This window comes from Excalfactoria chinensis, chromosome 6 (assembly GCF_039878825.1).
Source record: "Excalfactoria chinensis isolate bCotChi1 chromosome 6, bCotChi1.hap2, whole genome shotgun sequence".
Classification (NCBI taxonomy): domain Eukaryota; kingdom Metazoa; phylum Chordata; class Aves; order Galliformes; family Phasianidae; genus Excalfactoria; species Excalfactoria chinensis.
Genome location: NC_092830.1, coordinates 35,194,481 through 35,219,610, shown reverse-complemented (window position 1 = coordinate 35,219,610; position 25,130 = coordinate 35,194,481). Strand labels below are relative to the sequence as shown.

At 41.6% G+C, this 25,130-nt stretch overlaps 1 protein-coding gene across 2 annotated transcripts in view; it reads left to right on the top strand.

The window, feature by feature from the left end:
* The window catches only part of ADAM12 (ADAM metallopeptidase domain 12), a 154,059-nt gene that overhangs the window by 64,721 nt on the left and 64,208 nt on the right, over positions 1-25,130 (top strand). For both annotated transcript variants that reach the window (XM_072340304.1, XM_072340305.1), the window contains 2 exons: positions 17,786-17,864; positions 21,464-21,540. In XM_072340304.1, the coding sequence (XP_072196405.1) occupies positions 17,786-17,864; positions 21,464-21,540 (156 nt within the window). The remainder of the gene's footprint in view (positions 1-17,785; positions 17,865-21,463; positions 21,541-25,130) is intronic.

Here is a 25,130-nt window from a genome sequence, read left to right as displayed (position 1 = left end):
ATTTGGAGCTGGAGAAATAGCCATTAAAGAATGTCAGAATCAAGGTCTGTCTGCTTTGCCTTTGTATTGAATGTCTGCACCTTACGAATGACTTGAAAGTTCTCCAAAGAACAGGGTGCGATTTTTAACATATGTTAAAAACATGCACTGCAATGCTGAGATATGGAGGAGTTACAAGTTTAATGTATTTTAGCTGGTAATGCAGAAATTTCTCATCCAACCTTTGAATAGATTTTAAAACTTAGAAGTAATTTGAGAACCTTCTCTGAATAATAAGTGGTTTGAAAGAATCCCCTTTCGAAAGAGACTTTATTCAGATAGGAGAAATGGTAGTCACTCCCTTCTAACTCGTCCTGTGAATCTGAACTTTGTCTTTCAATTAAGTGGGACTGGGACCAGTGTGCTGGGTAAGAATTGAACGTGTAATAATAATCTTTGCAGTTGAGTATTTGGAATTTGTCGGTGACTGAGAACAAAACGGAGGCCATTTGCTTCTAGCTCTTCTTTTTTACTGCCCAAATAACATCTGTTGAAGGTGATGATTGCTGAGTATTTTAATAGAATATTATAGATGTTGAAGGTTGTCTAATGGTGCTGCAGCATGAATACCTTACAGCAGAACATCGTGTTAGTTTGAAGACAAATGTCTGAAAGGTTATATTCACGTTTCTTTGGAAAGGTTAAGGCAGAGGCATTGATGCAATATTACAATGAATCAACGGTAAAAAGATATTTACCTTTATACAGCAGTAAATACATTCAAATTAATCAATTAGGTCACTTGCAGTTGCATTCATTAAAGTTGTTTTGGTTTGGATTGCTTTTGGTTTTTTAGTTACAGAAAGAAAATGTCTCTCTTAACTGGTAATACACTTCAGTTCATTTATTGAAGAGCGTGCAAGAGTCATAGACTCTTTTTCTACCAATGACTTAACACAAACTATGGTTAGTATTTATAATTGGTAGCAATTGGTAGAAACTCTTCACATTGCATAGCAGTAAGCTGTATGCTTTCCGGCAGCAGATTCCACAGGGCCATGTGTTGTAAATGGTGAAGACCTACAGGGCTGGGGCATGAGAGCAGAAGTCCATTTCACTAATGAAAAAACTGAGGAACAGGACCTATGAGGAAAGCTTCCAAAGATAAAGGTGTCAGAGTAGGTCCAGTGTTCTTACCTGCTTATTTTTCCCTCTTGTCTACTTCATTACTGACTATTCTCAAGTATTATTTCAGCTGTTTCTCTTCTAGTTGACCTTTAAATATCAGGCGTAAAATTCATTTCTTTCCTTTGTTATAAAGAAACTTCAGTGCATGTTTCAAAGATGGAGGATAAATAGCTACTCTCGTGAGGGATAGTAAGTTGAAGTCTACCATAGCAGTTCCTTGCATATCCAAACCAAAGCAAGGGCAGAGAGTTATGCCAAAAGATGTACCCTTCAATTTCCTTAACAGTCTTCAGGTAAAACAGCAAAACTCATTCACCTTCACACAGTGAGATACTATTGTAGCACAGACAGTCCCATAAATGAAAGTCTGCTGGTAGCTCTTTATACTTTAACCCGTGACTTATTCGATTTTGCAGTGATGGATTGGTACCTGTACAAAAGCCTTCACCAAGCATGAACAGCCACCTCAGTCCGTAGCAGTTAAACTAAAGGCCTTTCTTAACGATTTTGTTATTTCTTTTCCTCATGCTCATGTTGAAAATTCTGTTATCAAATGATGTTTTAAATCCATTTGTAGTGACTCAGCGCTTTACAAACCCACACACAGTCTGCATACTGTGCCAGATGTTATTGAAGCTTGGGATAATAACTTCACAGCACAAAGCAGTAAGAAATAGGGAACTAGCTGCAGTTGTGTGTTTAATAAGTCATAGTGGTTGGCTTGAACTGGCTATGAACATTCAGAAGACCACATGGAAAAGACACTTGTAATCTGGAAATAGTGTAACCACTCACTCCTCGGAGAATCATTTGGACCACTTACATAGGATAATGATCCTCTCTTGCACAGTACCACAATTCCTATCAGTGCTCTGCACTACTTGGCTGATGACGGTGGAGAATCTGAATGTTACAGAGACCACTGCCACCACAGACTGCTGGGCTGGGCAGCATGTGGGGCTGACCAGGAAAAGAGAAAATTAAGGGTCTGTGGTAGCAATCCACCAATTTCCATGGTGTTTCTTCATCCTGTTGACCCATCAGCCTGGCATTCAGCAGCTCTGGTGTTTAGAAGGCAGGAGACAAGCAGTCATAGGACACTGTTCCTCATTCAGTTGGGCCCACTGCTAGGTGCCTGACGATGGTTGTATGGAGAGAATAGGTAAAACTGTAAGAATTGAGAAGCCTGACCATTTTTGTTTTGTTTTTAAATGAACAACACTTTTTTTTCTTGCCTGTGCCTGCAGATCGAGTAACTTGGCCATGTTTCCTTATGATAGGTTGGGTGGCACTTGTCATACTCTCTTCTCGTGTTTCTTTTGCTTTCATGCTCTGAGGATTCAGAGCTTTACTGTCTTCTCTGATGTGTGGATGACGTAGCTGTTGCAATCCAAGCGATGCTCTCACATCTCATACATGCACTGAAAACTCGTACTTCATGTCTGAAGGATGATTCTTTTGTTTGTTAAATGGGCCACTGTTGCGAGCCACTTTAAAAGCTTCAGCCATGTCCTTAATGCCTTCTCAGAAGAAAGCTGGAATTGAGCGCGTGTTTCTGCTTATACGGGTGCTGAAATCTCAGTTGGATAACGGCCACGATTCTGCAGTTTCTCGTTTAGTTTTGTTAGGTTTTACCCATTGGGAAGAGGAGGAGGTGTTTTTCAAAACAGGGAAATGAAATTGTACCCCCATACACACATTTGGCAGGAGAATAAAGGGAAAAAGAGTCAAAAATGAAAATACCCTTCACTGCAGTTCAGATTGACTGGATTTCATTTTTTTGGCTTCAGTTCACTGTTGGGGTATTTTGACGAATGCCCACCTCTGTACAGAGACAGTTCAGCTCTCCTATGTATTATCTGATATGACGTGTTTCTGGATAGCTGTCTCAAATTCAGTCCTGTCTGGCTTACCCCTTTTCACTACTGCTTACAGATATGCCAGATTTGCTGTAATGCTTTGAGTGAAATACTGACCCTAATGAAGACAGCTTGGGTTTTGACTCCAGCAAACAGGTTTTTATCTCAAGTGTCAGAAAGCGACTGCGCAACCTGTAGCATCATCTGCAGCAGCCAAGTGTGAAATCAGCCACACAGAGCAGTTAGCATGTTATCATGAGGGAAATAATTTTCCTTAGTGGAAATAAAACATTCACGCTGAGGCACACCTGCCTTTTAACGTAGAGGCATGCAGTAAGGCAGAGGATTTGTCAGCCTTTCTTCTTCACCACCACCCCCAGCTGATACCTTCCAGTAAATATGTGATGGGATCGAGGCTCCGTTACAGCAAGAGCTGTGTCTTTGTGAAGGAAAGGGATTCTGAAGCATTGATATTAGCAGAGGGACAGAAAACATCAGAATGCAGGCTGACCTGTAATGAGTTTGTTACACTTTAGAGCTTTCTCTGATTTTAATGCCTTTAAAATGATCAATTCCTGTCCTCCTCCAATGTAGACAGTCTTGTTTGTAGACAAATCTCTACAGCTGTAAAAGGCATTGCTTTCTTGAAGATCTCTCTATAAATCATTATGTTCTTCACATCTATGTGTCTAGAAGCAGGTAGTTATTGGAAAGAAGTGGAGGTTGAGAAGAGCATGGTGCAACCTTAATTTTGCTGCTGGGTGAAAATATGCAGATGGTCAATCATTATGGATTGCATAGTGTGTCTTCCTGTTACCCTGGTATAGATGCCAAAAGCTGAAGGTTTTCTTCCTGTAAATGGGAAGTTTTCCATAAAAAATCAGCCAATAACTGCTGTGATTTAGCAGTTTTACACAGATTTGCTTTTCAGGTTCATCTTTGACATCTTGAATTTGGCACTTTATGGACAAGCTATGCTGACGTATAGTGAATTAGCTTTAGAATTGCACTGACTGGAGTTGAGAAAATAGACTTGTGACTTCAAGAGGCCAGAAGAGGAATAATCCAAGGAGTAATTTGAACTGATATTGTTGGGAGGGTAATATCACTTGACGTATCTGTTATGACAGCTGAAGATATGCTGAAGCATGAAACAGAAAAGAAAGAGACAGTTGTTAGGCCAATGACAGGATGAAACCGTACTACTTATGACAGCTGTTGGCAGTGTGATATCGCTGTCCCCAACCCTTCTACTGATCTGGAGTATTGGAAGCTTTAAGATCATGTTCATTGTGTGTTTCTAGGGATCTTGTTAGGGGTAATGCTCTCTGACAGCAGCCAAATGTAGTTGGCAATGGGAATTCCCCAAATAGAAGCAAACATACAAAACGTCACCATTTCCTTGCTCTTGCTTGCGTAGCATGTTTGGTCCTTACTTTCATAATGGAACCACGTGCACCTCAAAAATTGTAGGGCTTTTGTTTCTAGACCATCAAAACAAACGAAAATGCAGACCCACACAGACTAAAACAACCCACCCTCAGTGAGATGCAGAGGGAGCCTTCTATTTATATAGCACAGAGGCACAGCCAAAGCCACTCTGATGTTTACGTGGAAGTTTATTACGAATCTGCCAAGGAAACATCTTTTTTAGTCTGTAGATACCAGCAAGCTTTCCAGTGGCACAACCTCATGGAAAGCTGATGTGCCTCTGTCCTCCCCCCTTCCAGACATGCTTCTCTCTGCTTTTCTGCCACCTAAACTTTCAAGGTATTCTTACTGAGGTTCTGCAGCCTTTCCAGCTTTCAACCATCAGGAAGATGAGACAAGCCAAAGACTTTCTGGTCAGGTCTTGTTAAAGTTTTAAATGCCTTTTTGGCAGCTCTCCCCGTATCTTGGCAGATCTGAGTCTCTGTAGCTGCTCTTTCTCTCCTGTTTCAGTGACACTGTACTTTGAGACTCTCATCTATCAGAAAGGATAAGAAAATATTCCTCTTAGGAGAGCAGATTTCTGGAATTCCAGTGTGCTGTGATGTTGTTTCTTCTTTGAAACGCTACAATAACTGTCTTGCTTTGAGTTCAAAACTCAGCTTCTTTTGTTTGTTGACTGATTTTAATCCAAGGATTCGGTCTCTCCTGCATTTTATTTATTGTCATATCTGTTTAGGCTGATGTGAGTCACCGTAGCTCAGTAGGAGATGGTGAGGTTCTGCTGATGTGCGCTAATGTTTCTGAAGTATTGCTTCCTGTGCACTTTCTAGGTGTGTCAAAAAGTATGCTTATGAATCTAAGTATCTGCATTCATCAGTTGATGCGCTCAAGAAACTTGAGGACTGCCTTGCAAGGAAAACTTCCTCATAGTTCTCAATGCTGAGAAAACGCATATCTTGGGCTGCACACCAGGCCAAAGCAGATGAGCCTTGTTACAGCGTGAGGAAACATGGCCAGAAGGTCACGCAAATCACAAGCTGTTGAGCTTTCCAAAGTGTGGTTGGAGTATCCATCCTCTCTGGAACACAGCAAACTGGAGCAGATCAAGGAGAAATCCAGGACCAAGCAGCTTGGCCTTAAAGGGCAGAGTCAAGTAGAGGTATTTCATTAACGGCGTCTGAAAATGGTGGGGTTAAGATAACAGCAGCTCCCATAAAGGCTCCTACCTTGCCTAAAAGCCATGGCAAAGTACATGTGGTTTATTACTGAAATGCAGGGCCTGACTCCCATATGGAAAATTAGGCCAAAATGTAAATGCGATGAAGGTGCAGTGAAAATTAAATTAAGTAAAAACAGCACTTTATATAAGAAATGGGCAAAAAGCAGTGCAGAAAAACATTTCGAGCAGTAGAAGGATGTCTCAACCCATTAGTGACACATAGAAGATAATCACAAGCAGTAAAAAGAAATTCAATATACTACTTTTGTAGTTGTTGCTTTGATTTTTTTCCCAGGTGATTCTCCGTTTTGCTTTTGTTTCTTTTACTGCATTGGTTAACTGTCTGAAGGGCATAACTACCAACCCTGGAACTGTTGAGGTTGGCATGCAGACTGTAGAAGCCAACATTCTAGCACCCGCCTATACTCTGCCCACCCAATCCTGCCCTACCTCCTTTCTTCTAGTACTATGGGAATAGCTGGGAATTTGTTCAGTATCTCCTTCCTGCTCAGACTGATAACAAAATGGCAGACTGACAGTTGGCAGAAGTGAGGGGGGAAAGGGGAATGTGGCTAGATTGAGTGCATTATGCTGTGATATCACTGTCTAATCTGCAACCAGATTAGATTTTTTTGCAATCTACGCATCAGCCATCAGTTGCTAAAAAAGCTTTCCATTATTTCAGACAAAGATCTAATTAAAGCCAGAAGTCTAGAGGGCAAAGGCTCAATATACCATTACGTGTTTCCCAGACTTAAATTCCCTGCTATTTTGTTAGTAGCCCTGGTTGTCTTCTGTTCCCTTACCTAAGGGAGCTGGGTTAAGGCCTTTTGTGTTCGTTATCTGGCTCTCCCTGACAGCCTAGCATCCCCTCTGTAGTGCCCGCTTCCTCTTTAACCTTTGCCAACAATGCTGTTGTAGACTTGTCTGGCTTTGGGTAGCAGACAGACACACAAACAGTGGAAAGCCTCACACCTTCAGCATGTGCTTCGTTGTTTGGGCAGCTGGCACAGTGCTGATAGAATTTTATCTCTTGCTTTTTGCTATTGGAAGCATTATTGCAAATTCATGCAGTGGAACATGTCCTAACATCTCTAATCGAACCAGATAGTGCCAAAATTCAGTAATCTACAGGAAAAGCAGATGTCATTTTGTCTGTTTCTACAATACAGTAGACAATGACACATTGAGTATCTTGAGCCTCTTGTTGTGACTTGGTAGTTCTCCACCAGAGACCTCTTTCAGAGGGGTTTACTCTTGGGATTTTGCCTTTTTGCCTCTCTGTTGTCAAGAGGGGTTTCTTGCTTGATCTCATACCATCCAGCACTAAAATATGGAGGAGCACATGCTTGCTTGAGTCTAATACATACAATAAAGAGAATTGTGAATGATATGGAAATAACAAAGCAAAAAAAATCTAATGCCTTCATTTAATTAATTAACCTTTATTTTGATACTGCAGGTATTAAGGTTGAACATTTTTCTGTTTGGCTATAGACAGGCATTGATATATGGCTCAACGTTCTCTGGCTTTGTGTTTCCCCAGTTTGCTGCTGTGAGCAGAGCTTTGGGTACCACTAGCATGGCCCAACCCAAGGTGCTCCTCCTGTGGTCAGGAGGAGGTTACTGTAAGAGGCAGGATAGCAGGATCTTGCCTTTTCCAACTGTGAGCTGCAAATGCAACAGCTTACTCTTAAGGCTGTTGGCAGAACTCCTACCCATACGAGTTGCTTAGTGATGAGTGGTGTTTCTTTGACTGATGCACATAGGCAGGGGAATGCTTTCGAATGGCAGCCTGGACTTTCTAAAACACGCTTAAATAATTTACATAAAATCCAAATCTGCATGTGAAATATCCTCATGAGTCAAGGGCTTATTCACTGCAGATTCTTTATGTGAGTGGGAGGAAACCTAAGCTGACTTGAGTAAAATGGCCTCTTTAAAATACGGATCCATTTCCTAATATTTACATCATATTCTACTAATTATGGGTTTTTTTCCTTTTGCTTACCTCAGTCTGAAAGTACCTCACTGAGCCCTTGTTAGCTCTGCTTCATGTGGATGTTAATGCTAAATTACAGAGTTTTTTTTCCTGTGTCCATGTTCTTAAATGGACTCTCTCTGATTTAACAGAATATGCATTATAACAGAGGCATTAAAAGGCATGTATCTGTAATTGCTTTTTAATGACATTGCTATTCATGGGCAATTTTAGTTTCAAAGTAACCTGAAAATCCTGTAAAACATAAAGCATTCGATGATAAAGGTGTGCCAAGGAAAATTCATCATACCTGACACTGTTTAACTGAAGTACTGCTAAGGATCCCGGAGTGAAGCAGGTTTCTACGTGTAGCTCGTCATACCTGCGTATATTAAAGTCAGTGCCGTATTAATTATTGCAAACTGATAAACAGTCAATTTTTTTTTCACATCTATCTTTTATATGAACATTACTAACAGTTTTCATAGCAGTTCTAGGCATGGCAGACATAACCAGGTGCGCGAATAGTAGAACAAAACATCTAAATTAGTGCTAACTCAGGGTTGTGTGGAGATGTATGGTTTACATCTACATAGTAATCCAGCATTTAATATGGAAGTAAGTTCTTCTCTATGAGAGTGGTGAGGTGCTGGAACAGCTGCCCAGAGAGGCTCTGGATGCCCCATCCCTGGAGGTGCTCAAGCTTGGATGGGGCCCTGGGCAGCCTGGGCTGGTATTAGATATGGAGGCTGGTGGCCATGCCACCATGGGTGAAATGGGTTGGAGCTTCATCATCCTTGTCATCATCCTTGAGGTCCCTTCCCATCCCGGCCATCTGGGAGATGCTCCACATAATGCCTCAAAATATTTCTCTGCATGTGTCTACATTCACTTAGTGTATCTGCATGTGTGACTCTTACGTCTCTATATAGGAGTAGTTTGTGTCTAGTCCTTTGGATCTTTATTTTATGAGGATGAATCTACATTAATTCCTAAAACCCCAAGCAACAAGAGAATTGCTTTGCAGTGTGAGGGAGGAAAACATTACAATAAAATTGAAGCATACTTTTAATTATCTGGAGTCATTTGGATGAAATCTATAATGAGTTGGATAAATGCTGATGCTCCAGGCATCAATTTTTCAAATGACAGTAGAACCCAAAATATCTGGGAAGGCATTGTTAGCTTAAACTACACAATATTTTTGAGGTCTTGGTTAGTAGAAATAATTAAAATGACTTATGTAAGATAAGTGTCATATCTCTGTCAGCAACTAAATGTTAAATGTTATCGTAAACTAATTACTTCCTTGAATTGAAAAGAAAATGAGAGTTTTGTGTCTTAACTGCTGACAGATAATGTCTGATCCTTCTTTTGCCCAAGCTCACTGCTAGCAACTTCACTAACTGTTGCAATGAGATGCTCTCAATATGGGTGAGAAGCAAACTGGGCCAGCAACAACAATAAAACATCAACCTTTGTTGTGGCAAAATGTCGTTATTTGACACGTGTGCTAATTTCTTCTTGAATACGTGGATGTGGAAACAGCTGATGGTGTGGGGTTTTTGTTTGTTTGCTTCTTCTCCATGTTTCTGGTTGTAGACTTGCTACTGGAACAGGAAGGAGGGATGTTTCTGTGTCTCTCTGCTGTAGTCGTGGTGAGCCACTTGCCTTGCTAAGCCACAGCCATTAATCTGATTTTACCTGATATATGGCAGGGTTAAGCAATTAGATACAGTATACATGCAGTAGAATGGTCAGGGGAAGAAAAAGCAAGCTATAAACTTAAAAACTAGTATTCTCTTATCCTTGTGTCCTGATGTTGCTGACTGTTCTTTCTCCATTGTTCAAAAAACATAAATGTGGAGCCTGAGTCAGAGTAGCCCTGGGTTGGAGGTTTGTTTAATGAAAAACAATGACCTGGTTGTGCTGATTTTTTACGTGTCTTTCTTACTTGATTAACAGTGTAATAACAAATGTGGTATGCAAGAGGAGATGAAAGGAGGACTATGGAGAAATAATATGGGGAACAGCAGGGGGGGAATGGAACGGTGGTGAAGAGTGGCTGAGGTGAAATACAAGGATTGTAGGAAAAGTAATTTAAATGAATAAGAAAGGGGAAAGAGAAGAGAAATATTCCAACTCCCATTCTTTTTCTTATAAGCCTCCATCCTATAAACTTACTGGTAGCTTGATTATTCTGGCCCATGCTTTGGTCCTGCAAACACCCGAATTACCTCATCTCAGTTCCAAGTCATGTGTTGTAGCGGAGGTAGTTGGAAAGGAGCCATCATCCTATGAGTGTATAACTTTATAGTGCTTAAAAATCACCCAGGGCTTTCCCAAGTCAACTGCAGTGCATATACCAGCTGCTGGTGAGGCTGAGGATGGGTCGGTAAGGGCTGGGGCAGCCCCGAGTCCTCATGGCTGGTGATGGAAGGTGTGCTCCCAGCAGAAGTGCCTCATAAAACATGAAGTTACACCATTGTGCAAGAAATGTTGAAGCTGGGAGGAGTTAGTTGGGTTGGACGAGTGTCATCCTGAATTTGAAGAAGTCAGTGAGAGAGGCAGTGAGGCGTAGTGCAAGATGAACGTCTATCCGTAAAAGTTAATGGTGCTGGGCAACTGAAGTCTGAGCAAAGCATGCTCAGGGCAAATGGCTCATTCTTGTGGCAAGGAGAAAAAATGTGGGTTGAGTAAAATGAAACTAATACTTCCAGTTCCAGCAAGCTGGCAGAAATTTAAATCAGAAATGCAAATGCAAGCCTGCAGGCATGCACTCTAAAGCAAAGAAGCAGTTACAAGGTGGTTGTGATTTTCAGTCAGAGTCAACTAACAAACCTGGGCAACGTGACTTTTCACTAATGGTAGAGCCAGGCTTTCCAATAGCATCGGAGATACTTGCATAGAACCTTCACTAATCCTGTGGTGCTATTTCCATCTTGTTAGTGAGTTTTTAATACATTCTGGTTTATTTTTCTTAGTTGGTGTTTCTTAATTTTCCACGTTTACAAAGATTTCTACGTTGACTGCCTTTTCTTGGTGCTGTAAGCAGATTTCTCTGCTTTTCTGGAAATATTCAGATGAAAGCATAGTTAAACAATGTACCCGGTGACATCTGTTTAGCAGCATAATCTCACTTGGCTACCAGTGACATTTAATTGAATGAGACGTTTCAAATCAACTTTGACAGCCTTCCAGCCCAGCATCTCCAAACTTACTGTTTAATGAAAATATACCATCCTAGAAGTGCCATGGGGACTGCAGAGAGTTTTTACTGTCAAAGACAACACTGTTGTTAGAAAAGAATGCATTAAAGTGTTTTGTCTGCCACTTGTTATGTATAGTGAATCTTCTATATAAGCGTATGTATAGACACACTTCTGAAATGTCTCAGTGTTTTCCAGTGTATCTTTTTGAGCCACAGTTTTTCTGGTGTTGCCTGAATCTGTAATTCAAGTGGTGTGTTCTGTGTGCAAGATTAGCGCGTTAGGAAGGCCCCTACATCATCTAGTACAAGTTTTAGTGGAAGGAAAATAATAGGAAGTATGCATTTCATGAGAAACCACAATATTGTCATCTGAGAACTAGATCTGTAGAACGGGAGCCAGAGTTTCAAAGCTGTGTTAGTCTTTAGTCTAGCCAAAGCCAATTCTGAGCGCTCAGAGCTGTGTAAATCTGCTTGGGTTCAACCTGCGGCATGGCAGTGCACATTGCTTTTGATCTTTGCCACAGATAGTTCAGAGATGTAGTAGTTTAGTAGTGACTCCCAAAATATTTCTTTAACTTCTGGCATCTTGCTTCGGGGCTTTGCAGGCACTGCCATTACTCTAAATTAAAGGTACTCCGTGCAGCTAACGGTAAGATATCTCTAAAGCAGCCAAACTACATTGTTTCCCTAAGTGTACAAAATTGTGTTTTTCCATCAAAAATCAGTTAGCCAATAAGCCCTGTCGTCTCTCCTTAGCTGACAGCAATTTGTGGCTGATGGTATTCTGGAGCCTTTACCGAAGGGCTTTGCTCTCCATGGCGTGTTGCCCAGCTGAGCTGATAACATGATTTCTGTTATGCTGCTGCACAGGGAGGCTCAAGGAGGTAGTAGAAAATATTCCTTACGAGGAGTTCTAGGATAAATCTGTGGGAGAGATGCTGAAAACTGTCAAATGTTGCTCTGGTGTATCGGAGTTGGTCAAGTGGGATTTTAATGTGGACTCGGGTATGCTCAGGATTATATGAATTTCTGCATCCAAAGAACTTAGTAGAGGTACAAAGACCTATTTTTCTAATGTAGTGGATGACCAACTGATATTGTCTATCCAAAGATGAAGTCAAATAGGCCAGAGTCTATTGCCATAGGCTTAATGTTGAAATGTTGACTGCTTGGTTGATTCCCTGGCTATTATAGTTTTATTTTGCTCCCCTGTTCAGAACTGTTGTGCTAATTAAGCTCTGTGAATTTTAATCTCTTGGGTTCTTCAATTATGACACCGCAGTCCCTCCATGGCAGCACACTGGAGTGGAGCAGATAGGATATCATGAAGTGGGAGACGTTCAGTGGGAAAATGTCCAAAAGCATTTCGAGTCACTTAAGATAATTAAACAAGGGGAAGGAATGTGACACGTTTAAAGAATATGTGGTAGTTTTATGAATAGGACGATGTTAGGTGCTTATGCATGGGGAACTCATTACCCATGCTTCACTCATTCGTTATGTTGTAATGAGAAAGAAGAATTGAAAAATGCCACTGCTGAGCTCACTGTAGTGAATATCAGGAGGTGCTTGTACTGAGATAACCGCTGCAGAAGCAGCAGGCTTAACAAACGTGTTTATTCCTTTGAAGAAATATACCAATTGAGGAAATAACAACTAATTTCCAGTATGAAGGTCAAGATGGCCTGAATTGAGATGAAGAATTAATGGACTGTGCTGGTGTCAGTAGGCAGAGAAGTAGAATACTTCTTTTTTTTTTCTTCCCCTATGTTTCATCCCGTTTCCCTCTCCTCCCCCATTTGTTGGCAAGGTTTAAAATGCAGGAGGGCTTTTAATAAGAATTTGTATGACAGTGAGGCAGTACTTGGACAGGCATTTCATCATTCAGAAGGAAGGGAGGGAGAGAAACAAGTATAAGTAAAGGTCAGATGTGTGAGCTGCAGCCAGCATGTCAGTGGGAAGGGGAAGCATTGGGTTTGAGGCAGCCTTGTGCTACCTGTGACTTAATGTGATCTATCCTTCCACAGAGTAGCAGCTGACTCTCCATTTAAGTCATAGGAATACTTGAAGTTCTTCCTAAAACACCAGTTCTTGGGGTGGAGTTACTGCATTGGGGTGTTAGTCAAAATAAAATTAAGCAGAAAAGCAAAATTAAGAGCATGAACCTCAGAAGTGCAAAAGCACACTTACCTTACTAAGATTCCACAGATTCACAGCACATGAACTTATTCCTCTGACCCTGATTCCGCCCTAAAGCAGATTCCAAGCTTTATGTTCTATGCCATGCCAGAACAAGGCACGTTCCTTCTAAAATGTGCAATAGAGAGACACAACTTGCACAGCACTTGGAGGAAACATCTACCGGAGCATCCAGGCATCACCTTGTCTGGCTGTAAGACAGAGCTGTTGAATCAGTTCAGTCTCATACGGCAGCTTTGAGAAGCAGAGCCTTTGTTCATAGGTCTGTTTTGCTGGGTAGTTACATGGGCACCTTTCCCTTATATCTGTATCACTCGGGGGGCATCCTACTACAGAGTGGGCAACCAAAGTAGTTTCATCCTAGGAGATAGACTGAGGAATAATTGTCTTCTTTGGTGCTTCTAGAAAGAGATTTATTCTTTAGAGTTTCAGCCTTGTTTTTCTCCTATATCACCCCGATGTGTGCTCCTGCTGTGATAATGCTGAGGTTTTTCCTGAGTGGCACTAGTATGAGAAGTACACACTTGTCTTTCTTTTTCTATATAGCCTGTCATGCTTTGCTTGGCATGTGGATGGCTAAGGGAGAATGTGATAATCATCTGTACCTATCTGAATGATGCATGTACCAAGAAGGAAAAGCAATTGTTCCAGAGAGTGAAAGAAGCATAGCTAGAAAAGACTGAACGTCAGGAAATGCATCGTGACAGTAACATCTGTTGGAGAGCAGAGTAATCTCCCTTTGAAAGTAGTGGGATCAGCACTGCTTTTGACATTGGAAGCTCAGTGAGACAGACCCCAGTTTGGTCTATGAGACACTTGGCTTCCAGGGAGGCTGCCTGTGTGATCCAGTGGGTTTTTTTTCACCTCTAACTTTGGCGACTCCATCTTTCTGACTCTCCCTGGGTGATGAAATATCATTATAACCTTTTGAAATAATATATCGGTGCCTGGAGAGCAGAGGGTGATTTTTCTCATTTACAAGTGAGAGTCGGTGTGTTAAATTACTGTGCCTGTTATTAAATGGGTTGAGTAAAGAGTTTCCTGTGTTTAAAACAGGACGTTTTTCCCCCTTCTCAAACAAACCACCCGGGACTCCACTTGAGTAAGGGGTGGAAAAGGTGAGGGTTAGAAGTTTAAACAGTCTTGTTCGTGTTCCCTGAGGCTCAGGTCAGTGAAGCTGCTTGGCACCTGAAAGCATTTTGGCAAACACGGCGAGTAACATTAATGCTGATTTACAGAGGATGAGGAAGGCTGTGCTGTGTCTGCTGTAGATCAGGAGAGACAGAACCAGCCCTTCTGGGCCATCAAGGCTTCTATTTGTTAATTCGGCTCTAGGAAATGTGGAAATATATGCCACAATACTGGCAAATGCATAGCTTATTTAACTTGAGCCAAACTTTGGCTTCTTAGAATTAATTAAAAAGTGGTGGTGCTCCTTTAATTGATTTTTTTTTAATCATATCCAGCGGTTGGTGCTATTCTTGATAACAATTGTTTCTGCCTCTTCATGCAGTGCAAAACACTGATAATTGTCTGTTACTGCTGAGCATTGTGGCTGGCAACATTTGAGACTCCAGACATGGCGATGAATTGTACTATGATATATTAATGTTATTTTGATCCCCGCTCTTTCAGAATTACATTGATCCAATTAGGTTAAGTAGCTTGCCATCTAAATTAATTTATTTTACTCGATTAATCTCCTTTACTGTGGGTCAGAAACAGAAATGTAAATCAGTCTGTTACGTTGCATATCTTTTTTGAGGGAGGTAATTAAATTACTGAGTAGATACACATGTTGAATTTGTTGTTCAGTATGTTAAACACTATTGCCATAATTGCAAAGTGAAGTGGTGCACGCTCAGTAGTGGAACTGGAGTGCTTGTTACACTTAGTTTTGATAAGCTTTCAAGAGATGCCAGTACATGACTTGCTGTCCCTGGATACTAATGCTGTGTGCTTATTCTGCGGCAGAGCTTTTAGGATATTAGGCATTTCTAGAAGGGGGGATAACAGCTTCCTCCCCTACTAGAAATTGTTGGGCTCCCTGTTGACGTGTCTTATGTAGGTCCCTACCCTCTACAGTGCAGAGGTACCTTTCCCCTGGCTCACTCTCAAGCACTGTGCATGGCAGGAAGACAGATGTCTCAGTAATGATGTCTTAGTTACTAAACTAAGAGTGTTAATGCAGCCTCCAGAAAAACTTCCTCGTTTTCTTTCAAAGGCTCTTCAGCTGTACTTGAAATTTCCATGATGTGAATTCCTTCTTCGGCTGCTACATGAACGTACTTCAGTTTTTATTTGGCTAGTCAAACAGCGGGTCTCTATCATGTTGTTGGCTCCCGCCAGCCTTTAACTACTCACATAGGGAGTTCTTAATGTTCAATTGGCATTTCCATTGGTCTAGATATGGATCTCATCCTGATGAAACGTTCCTAATAGGGAGACTGATGACAGGGAGACCAGGAGTTTGTTCACCTGCTATAGTTCTTTAGTAAGGAGAAATGTTTAAGGGAGATTCACAGACAGCATTGATGCAAAGGAATGAGACCCAGTGGTTGGAAACTGAACACTGACAAAGCCAAGGGAGGAGGTACAAAGTGTGCTGCATTTTACTCTGGGTGTAATTAACAGTTAGAAACTTAACGACTTCGTCAGTGCTTCTTCATCGTGGGAGATCTATGCAGTAAGGGAATGAACAGTCTGGTTCCATCGCAGTTATTGTATCAGAAGGCTAATTCACATCAAATGAGCTATGTAATGTGACAGGTCAGCCTGCTGATCACAGCGCTCCCTTTTGGTATTAAAATCTATGACCCCATGAAATATTTTCTAAACCTGTGCCCGAGGATAGAGCAAGCGGAAGCAGAAAGGTCATCTTTATCATCGCTGCTGTCAAACACTTTGGAAATAGCAGAGCACAAGGTGAGTTTATTGCTCAGCCACTGTCCTTATGTTACATCTGTTGCCCTGCACCTTGCCTGCATTTTGCCCCATTAAATAAAAATTGCTCCGGTACCCAATGTGCAGTTCCTGTACAACCCACCTAACACTGCAGTGTTGTAACATTTGTTATACATTAATATGCTGATATTTCCCACAAGCTGAAAAGTTTAAATAGAGGGTCTGTGCTTGAATGCTTGCTGTGTGCGTTAAGCTTTGCCATCTTCATGTTTTTATGCTGATATTTATTTGTCTCTTCATCATGTTTAATTCACCTTTTTTTCCTCCTACCTTAAAATATGAGCTTATAAAACAGTTAGCTCTCTGTTAAGTGCCAATGCAGTTCCTAGCAAAACCAGATCCTGAAGGTCCCGATTTTGACTGAGCTGTTGGATATTAACATAATGCAAATAAGCCATTAGAATAATGAATATTAAATATTCATGTTCTAATTGTAATGCTTATACATAGTACAAGAAATATGTGCATGAGTTCACAAAATAGAGATGTGTGCAACATTAAACAGGTTCCAGTTTTAAAAGGGTCTGGCTTGTTCAAATGACCATTGCGAAGGACAACTGCATATTTGGAATAGAACTGAACTTTATGGACTACTTCTCAGGCTGTTTTTTTCCAGACTACTGAACATCTTTAGCAAAACTCTTGAGTCCTTTGCAGGTGCTGGTGGCATTTAGAGTCATCGAATCATTTGAGGTGGAAGGGACCTTTAAAGGCCGTCTGGTCCAACATCCTGCAGCAAACAGGGACACCTATAGCTCCATCATGTGCTCAGAGCCCAATCCATCTCTAACCTTGGTTGTCTTTCAGGACACTTAGTTTTGATTTCTTCTATATTGTGCTTTTGCATTTCAATAGGATGTTTTTCAGAGCTCCAGCGTCATAGCCTAAGGCCCATCCTGAGTCAACATGAGTACATACCCTTTCTTCAGGCCTTGTTAGAAATGCTCTGTAGATGAAGAGTTGAAAAACAGATCAATAGCAGGACTATTACAAAGGCAGAGGCTGCTTTCCCTGTTCCACGTGCTTATTACAAAAAGGTTCTTTTCATAGTTGTCACATGCCTGCTCCTTTCTGGGCATTTCTGAAAAACAGTCATTGCAAGTCAATATTCATGATAGTGTCATCAAAGGCAGGAGGGGAAGTGTGGAGATGAATGTCTCATCACAGACGTGGTCTATCACCATCTCCTGAGATGTTATTTCAAGTCGTTAGATTTCCATTCATGAATATCCTTTTCAGATGATGCCAATAAACCCAGTGCTCTGACTTCTGAAGTGTTTTTCCCTGAGTGTCGATGGAAGCTTGTTTCATTTACTGAGTGCTGACCTGGTCTTTGGGTTGCAATAGTGAATGATTACTTTATAGTACTGTAGGAAAAACATTTTCCTTTTCCAAATTCTACCACTACTTAACAGTCGTCCCATGTCTAGGTTACAGATTTAAAGTGAAATATGGTGAGAATCATATGAATGATGCAGTACCAAGATGCGCAGCACGCAGACCTCATTTGGAAGAGAAAGCAGTCTGGAAACCTGTATGCTTTTCACAGTTAACAGAGGAAGTGCTCACACACTGCAGCTTTCGGTACTCAGAGCTGCATTTTCTCCTTTCCCACACACAGCCCCTGGTAGTCACTGCGTCATTAACGTTCACCTTTGATTGCTTTCTCCAATGGAACCGCTAAAGGACAGAGTCAAGGTGACATGGCATTAATGTGACCGGTGTGCTCTGTTGTTTTGTGTTTTGTTTTCCAGGGGCCTGTTAGCCAGCAGCTTCACAGAAACACATTATTTGAAGGATGGGACTGATGTGGTTCTCTCACGCAATTACACGGTAAGGCTGCGCTGCGTGGCTAGACGATGCTTCATCGTTAAAGCTCAAAGTGCTCTCTGCTGGGATCTGAGCCGCGGGATGAAACAGCAATATGAGTGATCTTTTCTTATGGTTGCCTTCAGTACCTTTTGGACTGCTGTGATCCTACGCATGAATTTTCAGAGAGTGACTTTAAAGGGAAGCTGTGGGGTTTTAACCGTGAGGGGTTTTTAAAAATTATTATTATTTTTTATTTTTTTTCCCCCCCATATCTGTAAGATTTACTCAGCTTCTTGGAAATACAGCCATAAAGATATTGTAATAAGGCATCCATTGCTGTGGGGCTAAGGAGGAAAGGCCTTGGCTGCTGGGAGGGAGGAAGCGCTCTCTGATTGCCATTATGCAGAAGCTGCCACCAATGGGCTCAAAGGGCTGGTTGGGTTTCTGTGCTGGGAACCCAGGGCTGGGTTTGGGGAGGTGAGTTGTTTGGGTTTGTTTTTTAAACCAGATCACGCAGCTGTTGTGGATATATCTGTGTGTGGGTATGGCTCATCTGCTCCTGGTTAAAGTCAGCACAAAATGCTTTTTATCACAAAGAGTTTAAACTGTTTTTTTCTTTAATAAATACAAGGCGCTTTAAGGCAGTAACGTTTTTGTCCTCTAAGCAGTATCAACGCCTTGATTAGAAACAATGCAGCGAGTGATTTTAATTATGAAGTTTATCTTTTATCTGCCTGAGTACTCCCAGCTCCTGTAAAGTATTTGTTATGTGATGTTATTTATTTATTGACGTTGCTGGAAGAAGCATTGTGCTCGCTGTTCCCATCCATAATGGGCTTTGCTGGTGTCAGTGGAAGGCATTATTTCTGTGCATAACATTTTACTTCTGAAGAAGCATCTTCATTACTGCCCCAGACCTCCCAAGTAAAGCAATCACTGTGAAAGCTTTCAGTGCTTTCCTGTTTGCTGGATGCTCGTATCTTCTTCCAGATCTGCTCAGCAGAAAAGTCATTTGTTTTAGGAAGAGGAAAGCTGTACAGGCTCTCTAAGGAAGTAAAAAGCACACAGCGCATGATCAGAGTAGCAAACATCGATGTGAACATAAGTGTGGCTAATGATAGCTAGGCTTTCTCTTCCAAAAAGACCACAAAACCTAAAAACCTCCTGTTTTGGAAATGATAGTAAGTAATGAATAACACTTTTATTTCTTTTTGCTGTCTAAAGAATGTTTTGTTTTGTTTTTCAAGAGGAACAGTGAATTTATTTATCATTCAATACTGCAGTGTAGTTTAAAAAAGATAAGCCTCAGATTTTATTGCTATATCTCTTCTTCACTGATTACATTCATATAGCCTGCCTAAGGATGCTGTGGATGCCCCATCCCTGCAGGCATTCAAGGCCAGACTGGATGTGGCTCTGGGCAGCCTGGTCTGGTGGTTGGTGACCCTGCACACAGCAGGGAGTTTCCCTGCCACATGTACTGGAGCCCAGCTTGTTCTGCTGCATAGCACTTGGGGGGGAAAAATGGCAGTTGTCAAAAACTGGTCACTATGAAATGATGTCAAGTAAGGACAGAGTACTAATTCAAGGGTGACAAATCCATCATGGTTATTATTTGTTTTTAGAGAGTCATCCATATCTTAGACTAGGGTACAGGAATAAAGAGCTTTTGGCAGGAGTGGAGGAAAAAAAAAACAACCTGTTGCAGTTTGGTGCAGTTACTGAACTAGAAATCAATTTTCTACCAGTCCCATTGCAGGACACGCTCTGGTAGGTTTACTTTTTCAGTATGGAACTTTGAGCGTAGCATGTGGGTCTTGGAGTAGCTGTGAAATGGGCCACAACGAGAAGCTCAAACTTAATAAAATAGCAGGTTGTGGTGCAGAGAGGGAAAGAAATCAGGAGTTTTGCCATACTTCACTCTTTGATAAAGACAACTGGCTGCACTGCAGCCACTGGCTGCATGGGTTGAGATATCAGCTTGCCTTTCCTATTTTGCTGGATGCTTTGGTTGACACCAGTGGCTGGTTTCCTCAGAGCTCTGTCTTAGACTTGGTTTAAATGACACAAGTAAAGCAACTTTGTTTTTACATGTGTTAGGGAATACTGCATAAGTCCCTATTTGTTGGGAGGGCTCTTATTTCCTCACTCTTATCAGCCAAATGAGTCTAATATTAAAATAGAGTGTAAATAGCTTGCTCGTGCTGAAAGACTTGATGTCCGTAGCAATTGTTACTGAAGCAATCACCCCCCAAAAATTCAGCCAATGACTTCCCTTCCTCCCTTTCATTGTGGCTTTATCCTCACTAACAAGCTACCAGCTCTTTCTGAGTACCGATGATAAAAATACCAGACAGTGAAATACTATAATCCTGCTACTGTCATTTTGATCACTGATAAAAGCTATCCTGACTTTCTGAATGCAAGCCTCATGTTGTTTTGCTGTGTTCTGTTGCTTATGTTGGAAACAGAAATGCTCTAAACAAATACCTTTCAAGGTATATCCTTACTTGTGGAAAATTTTTGTCTGAATCATTCCATCTTGCCCAATGTTTTCATAGTTATTGCTTTCTATGACAAAATCAAGGCGTTCTTTAGAAGTCTGTGTGAAGCTTTGTAAGTGAAAACTATGCCCCAATGCTGAAAAGGTTAATTAATGCAGCCAGATAGATGTGGATGAGCCGAGCGATAAAAGGTACAGTAAGATGACTGTCAGGCTGGAGCATGAGTGATAACTTTCCCTCGCACTAATAAGATAGAAACCTTTTACAACGGTATTTTTGGTTTCCATTCAAAGGAGCCATGAGAAAAGAAATGCTGGATGTGACACAATCGTTGCTTTCCAGTCAGTCACATAATTGGCAATGTAATATAACCTTTAGTCAACAATAAAATTAACCTTGATTCCAGACAGATACGTCTGTGCTGAGAAAGTATCTCTGTTGTGGGTGCTTTTTGCAAGCAGTGAATTATTAAGGAAATACAATAACCTGGCTGCAAAATGAAATTGGATTTTTGCCTCTCAAAATAGAAGACCCTCTTAGTCGTGGTTGCTCTTAATAATGTGCAGCCAGTCGGTTGGGTAATTCAATAAAAGCTTTCCTTTCCAACCTGCTTCCTTTCCCCTTCACTTGCTTTTTTTTTTTGTTCCCCAACTCTGTTTGGGATTGTCTTTTTTCTATACCTGCCTTTGTATGTGACTGTCTCCTGTAGGCATACATGGATGTAGGAGATCTTGAAGACAAATATGCATGTTTAAAGCAAGTATGAAAATATGGCAGTTGATTTTGTAACTTCGTAAGGTATTCTATGCTATAGCTTTAAATTAAATACCAGAAAAAATAAGATTATCACGTCTTGCAATTTAAACTCTGGTGGTCTTCTTTAAAAACAAAAATAACCCCAATCTTCTATCATCTAAATGCAGTCAAGGTTTCAATTGAGGAACACTTTGGACTGTTCAGTCAATGCTGTGAATATTTAGTAGAGAAGGAAAGGTGCTGTCAGTGGGCTTCTGAATTCTGTAACCTGAAACTGAAAACAGCTTTGAAACAAAGGAGGTGGGAGAGAAAACTTGGTTGCTGAGAGTGCTGAAATATTTTCTCTTTTCTTGCAATCAGGGTCACTGCTATTACCACGGCAATGTACGAGGGTACCCCAGTTCGTCAGTCAGTCTCAGTACCTGCTCAGGACTCAGGTGAGCCAATGTTTTAGTAACACTTTAGCTCTTTAATAAGTCATCTTTCTACTCCCTAAGTTTTGATTTACCGATACCTGCTTTTCGAACGGTTCTACTTATTCACCTCGATGCTCCGAAGAGAAAAATGGAATAGAAAATGCAGTGCTGTGGATGTTCGTAGGGTCCGTGGGGGGGTCTTACAGCAATGAGGTGCTTGGTGTGTTTTGGGACTGGCAGTGCAGCTCTGCTTGTAAGAGCTATTTCACCAGCAATGCAGAACTGCTTTGCAGATGCAACTGGTGCGTTGGGCAGCAGTCCAGTCACTAGGAGAGTTTGCTCTGTAAGTGTGGCTGTGGAGCTCAATAAACAGCAGTGGTTGCAGGTATGATGCTCACTGTTCAGATTGTAGCTACTCGTTAACAGCAAAGTAGCAGATTGATGTTGCTGAAAAGAAAATCTCTTCTGATTTGGAGGAAGGAGCAAGCTGACAACATTTTAAGTATACAATGGACACAGTTCAGGAAACAATTATCTTCCTTACTTGGACAATCAGAGGCTGGTATTTACTCACAGAGCTGTTCCAAATCACTGTAATTAACTAACTGTAAATTGGCTCTAGTGTTCTCCCTGGAAAACCTACTTTTCCTGTCAGGTTTCCAGCTGTCTCAACCTTTTTCTGGGTTTGTTTAATTTATCTACAAACAGCACGAGTATCTGGAGTCTTTCTTTTCCCTTTGCATTTTGTGCAATCGTAAGTAGTATTAGCATAGCTATTATACTGGAGCTCTGGAATGGAGAGGAGCAGAGCACAGTTTGCCACCAGGACAGCTCTCCCTGTTGTTCTTTGCAGTGTGTTGGCTTGCTGGGGCTCATTCCCACATAGAGAGGGATTTTTCAGGGTGCTTCAGTATACGTATCTGGCAGCTTCCACAGGTTTGCTTTGACAAACCCTTTGTGTGAGCCATGGCAGCCTATGTTCAGCAGTTGTTCTCACAGCCTGCAATAATACAGCGCAGTGCTCTCGGTGCTCGAATCACTTGCATCACTGAATGGATTGGGTTGCTGCAAGGTCCACAGGGAACATGTGCATTCTGCCGGAAAGGGTCTGCACTGCTGTCTTGTTCCAGAGCCACCTAGGAAAAAAAGCATGTTTAGGACAAATGATTTCCCCACACTTAAATGCACATTATTTCTTCTCTAATTTGTTCATCTTCCTCTTAAAAACATTGAGCTTGCTGAATCCTTTCCCAGTTTTAGGTAGTCAGCTATGTCAAGACACTAGAAGTGATATTTTTCTCTCATCTGGCACTACCGCAGTTTAATCTCAAAGTGCAAGCCTTTATTAGGCTTGTTTCCCCAAATGGGCAGCAGCTTCTTCTCCAGGCAATGCAAGTTTTGCTCTAGCAGAGCCATGGCCATATCTTGCCATCTGCGCCCATGTAACTGCTGCGTTCACTGCTGAGGTTGTTCAAGAAAGCATCCGTGAGCGATGACAGCATGTGATAAGGATGCCTGTGGAGTTACTCCACAAAATTCATCTCACAGCCCGTAGCCAACAGTAATAATTTCTAGTCATCATCTATGCTTGATTTGAGCCAGGGGCGTCTGGTTGTAAGGCTTCATAATGCACTAAAACATCCAGGCCCTCATTAAAACTGGTTGGGAACAAAGAGCCTAAATGGCCATGCTGAGGCCCTGGGAGCACCAAGCATGGTTCAGAGCCATGCCCGTAGGTTATAAAGTGCTTCCCTCAACAAAACATTACAGTAGCGCTGTGTCCCTCGAGAACGTGGGTGGATAGTTTTACTGCATGTGATTCAGTCCAAAATAACATCAGGGGAAACAGAAGAGTTGAGAACTGCTCTGTAGCTCAGGCCACGCGAGGGACGTCCCTGGGGCAGCCCTTCCACCGGCAGCAGCGTTGGCAGGAAATGCAGCTCTCCTTAGAGAGGCTGCTTTTGGCTCTGTGGCAGCTCGTGGCTGAATCTGGACGTATCTCACTGTCTCAGTTCTCTCCATCTGTGAAATTCATTTAATGACTCTTACCTACCACACACGGCTGTGGCTGGAGTGCCTGAAACACATATACTGAAACAAAGTGAGAGTTGTTGGTTTGCCAACATCTCTGAGCACCCAAATCCCCCCCACGCCTACTGGGAACACACTTTGGGTGGTGTTCCAGGCATGGAGAGGTAGGAACAGTGTCTTTTCTCTCCCTGAGTTCATTAAAAGACAAGAAGCTAATCATAAAGGAGAGACTGCCAATAGATTATAGCATGAAACCCAAGTGTTTTGTGGTAGTCAAAGAAGCAAAATGGCATAACGGGAATTACTGAGATAGAAATAGGGGATAAAACAAAATCCTTTGTTACCACTTTATATATATCTGTAGTGCAACCACTTCTTGAATTCCTCATGCAGTTCTTGTTCCTACCTCCTTTACCTCCATCTCAGAAAAGGAATCATTATATCCAGAAGATACATATAGAGAGGGGCAAAAATGGTGATCAAAGGTATGGAACAGCTTTTGTTCAAAAAATAGACCAGGACTTGTCAGTTTTGAGAGGAGATGACAGAGAAAAGGAGTATGATGAAGTTAGACCGAATGTCGTGCTGGAGAAGGGACAATTACTGAATATTCTCTGAAACCCTAAAATTAGAAGGCATCAAACAAAATCTTAGAGCAAAGGAAAGCACTTCTTTTTTTATTCACCACATTGTGAAGCTTTGAAACTCATGATCACAGGTGGCATCAGTGGGAAAAGTGTCAGTAGATTCAAAAGGTGATGAGACAATATTGGGAAGGGAGCAGAGGGAGCCTCTCTGGGCTTGTTAAACCCCAAGACGTCCCATGCAGTTACACTATCAGAGCTGGGACAACAGTCTGTCAAGTTCTTTTTATGATCTTATGTCTTAACCCTAAATGTCTGCTGTTGGCCAGAGCCTGGGGCAGGGTGCTGGTCTGGAGGAACCTTGGTCTAATATGGCCACTAAGTGCCAATGGGGTATGGTTGCTCACTTGAGAAGCGTTGTTAGCTTATAAATATGCTGTGATTAGTCTGCTAAGCATCAGATACAGAAAGAATGAAGTGTGAGATCTGCAGGGTAAGACAGGTTTGACTAGTTTGCATTTTTGGGAGGTAGAGTGATACAAAGGTAGCTGAGAGGCAGACAGAGTTCTTATATTCACAGACACTTCTATACTGCAGCTATGCTACATCCTCTCAGACTTAACATTTGAGTAGCTCATTTTACATAAGATTGCCATGGCATAAATAGTTGAATTGACACCGACAGCAGCCTAAAACACTGGTTAAAGGAGAGTATGGCCATGCTGCAATCTGTGTCCTGCTGCCTCCTTCAGAGGAGGAGCTGGAAAGAAGATATATCTGCTGAATGTGCTGAATGGAAACAATGGGCAATCAGGATTTCCAGTGCTTTTGCCTAGATGAGAAAGCCAATTAGATTGTCAGAGCTTCTGGGCAGGTGAACATCCAACCAAACACAGTCGTTTCCTTCCTGTCCTGTGGAAATACCCTTCTGTTTATCTAGCTCAGAGGTTCTTCAAGGTTTTAGCAAATAATTTTGGCCTGCAGCCACAACACAAC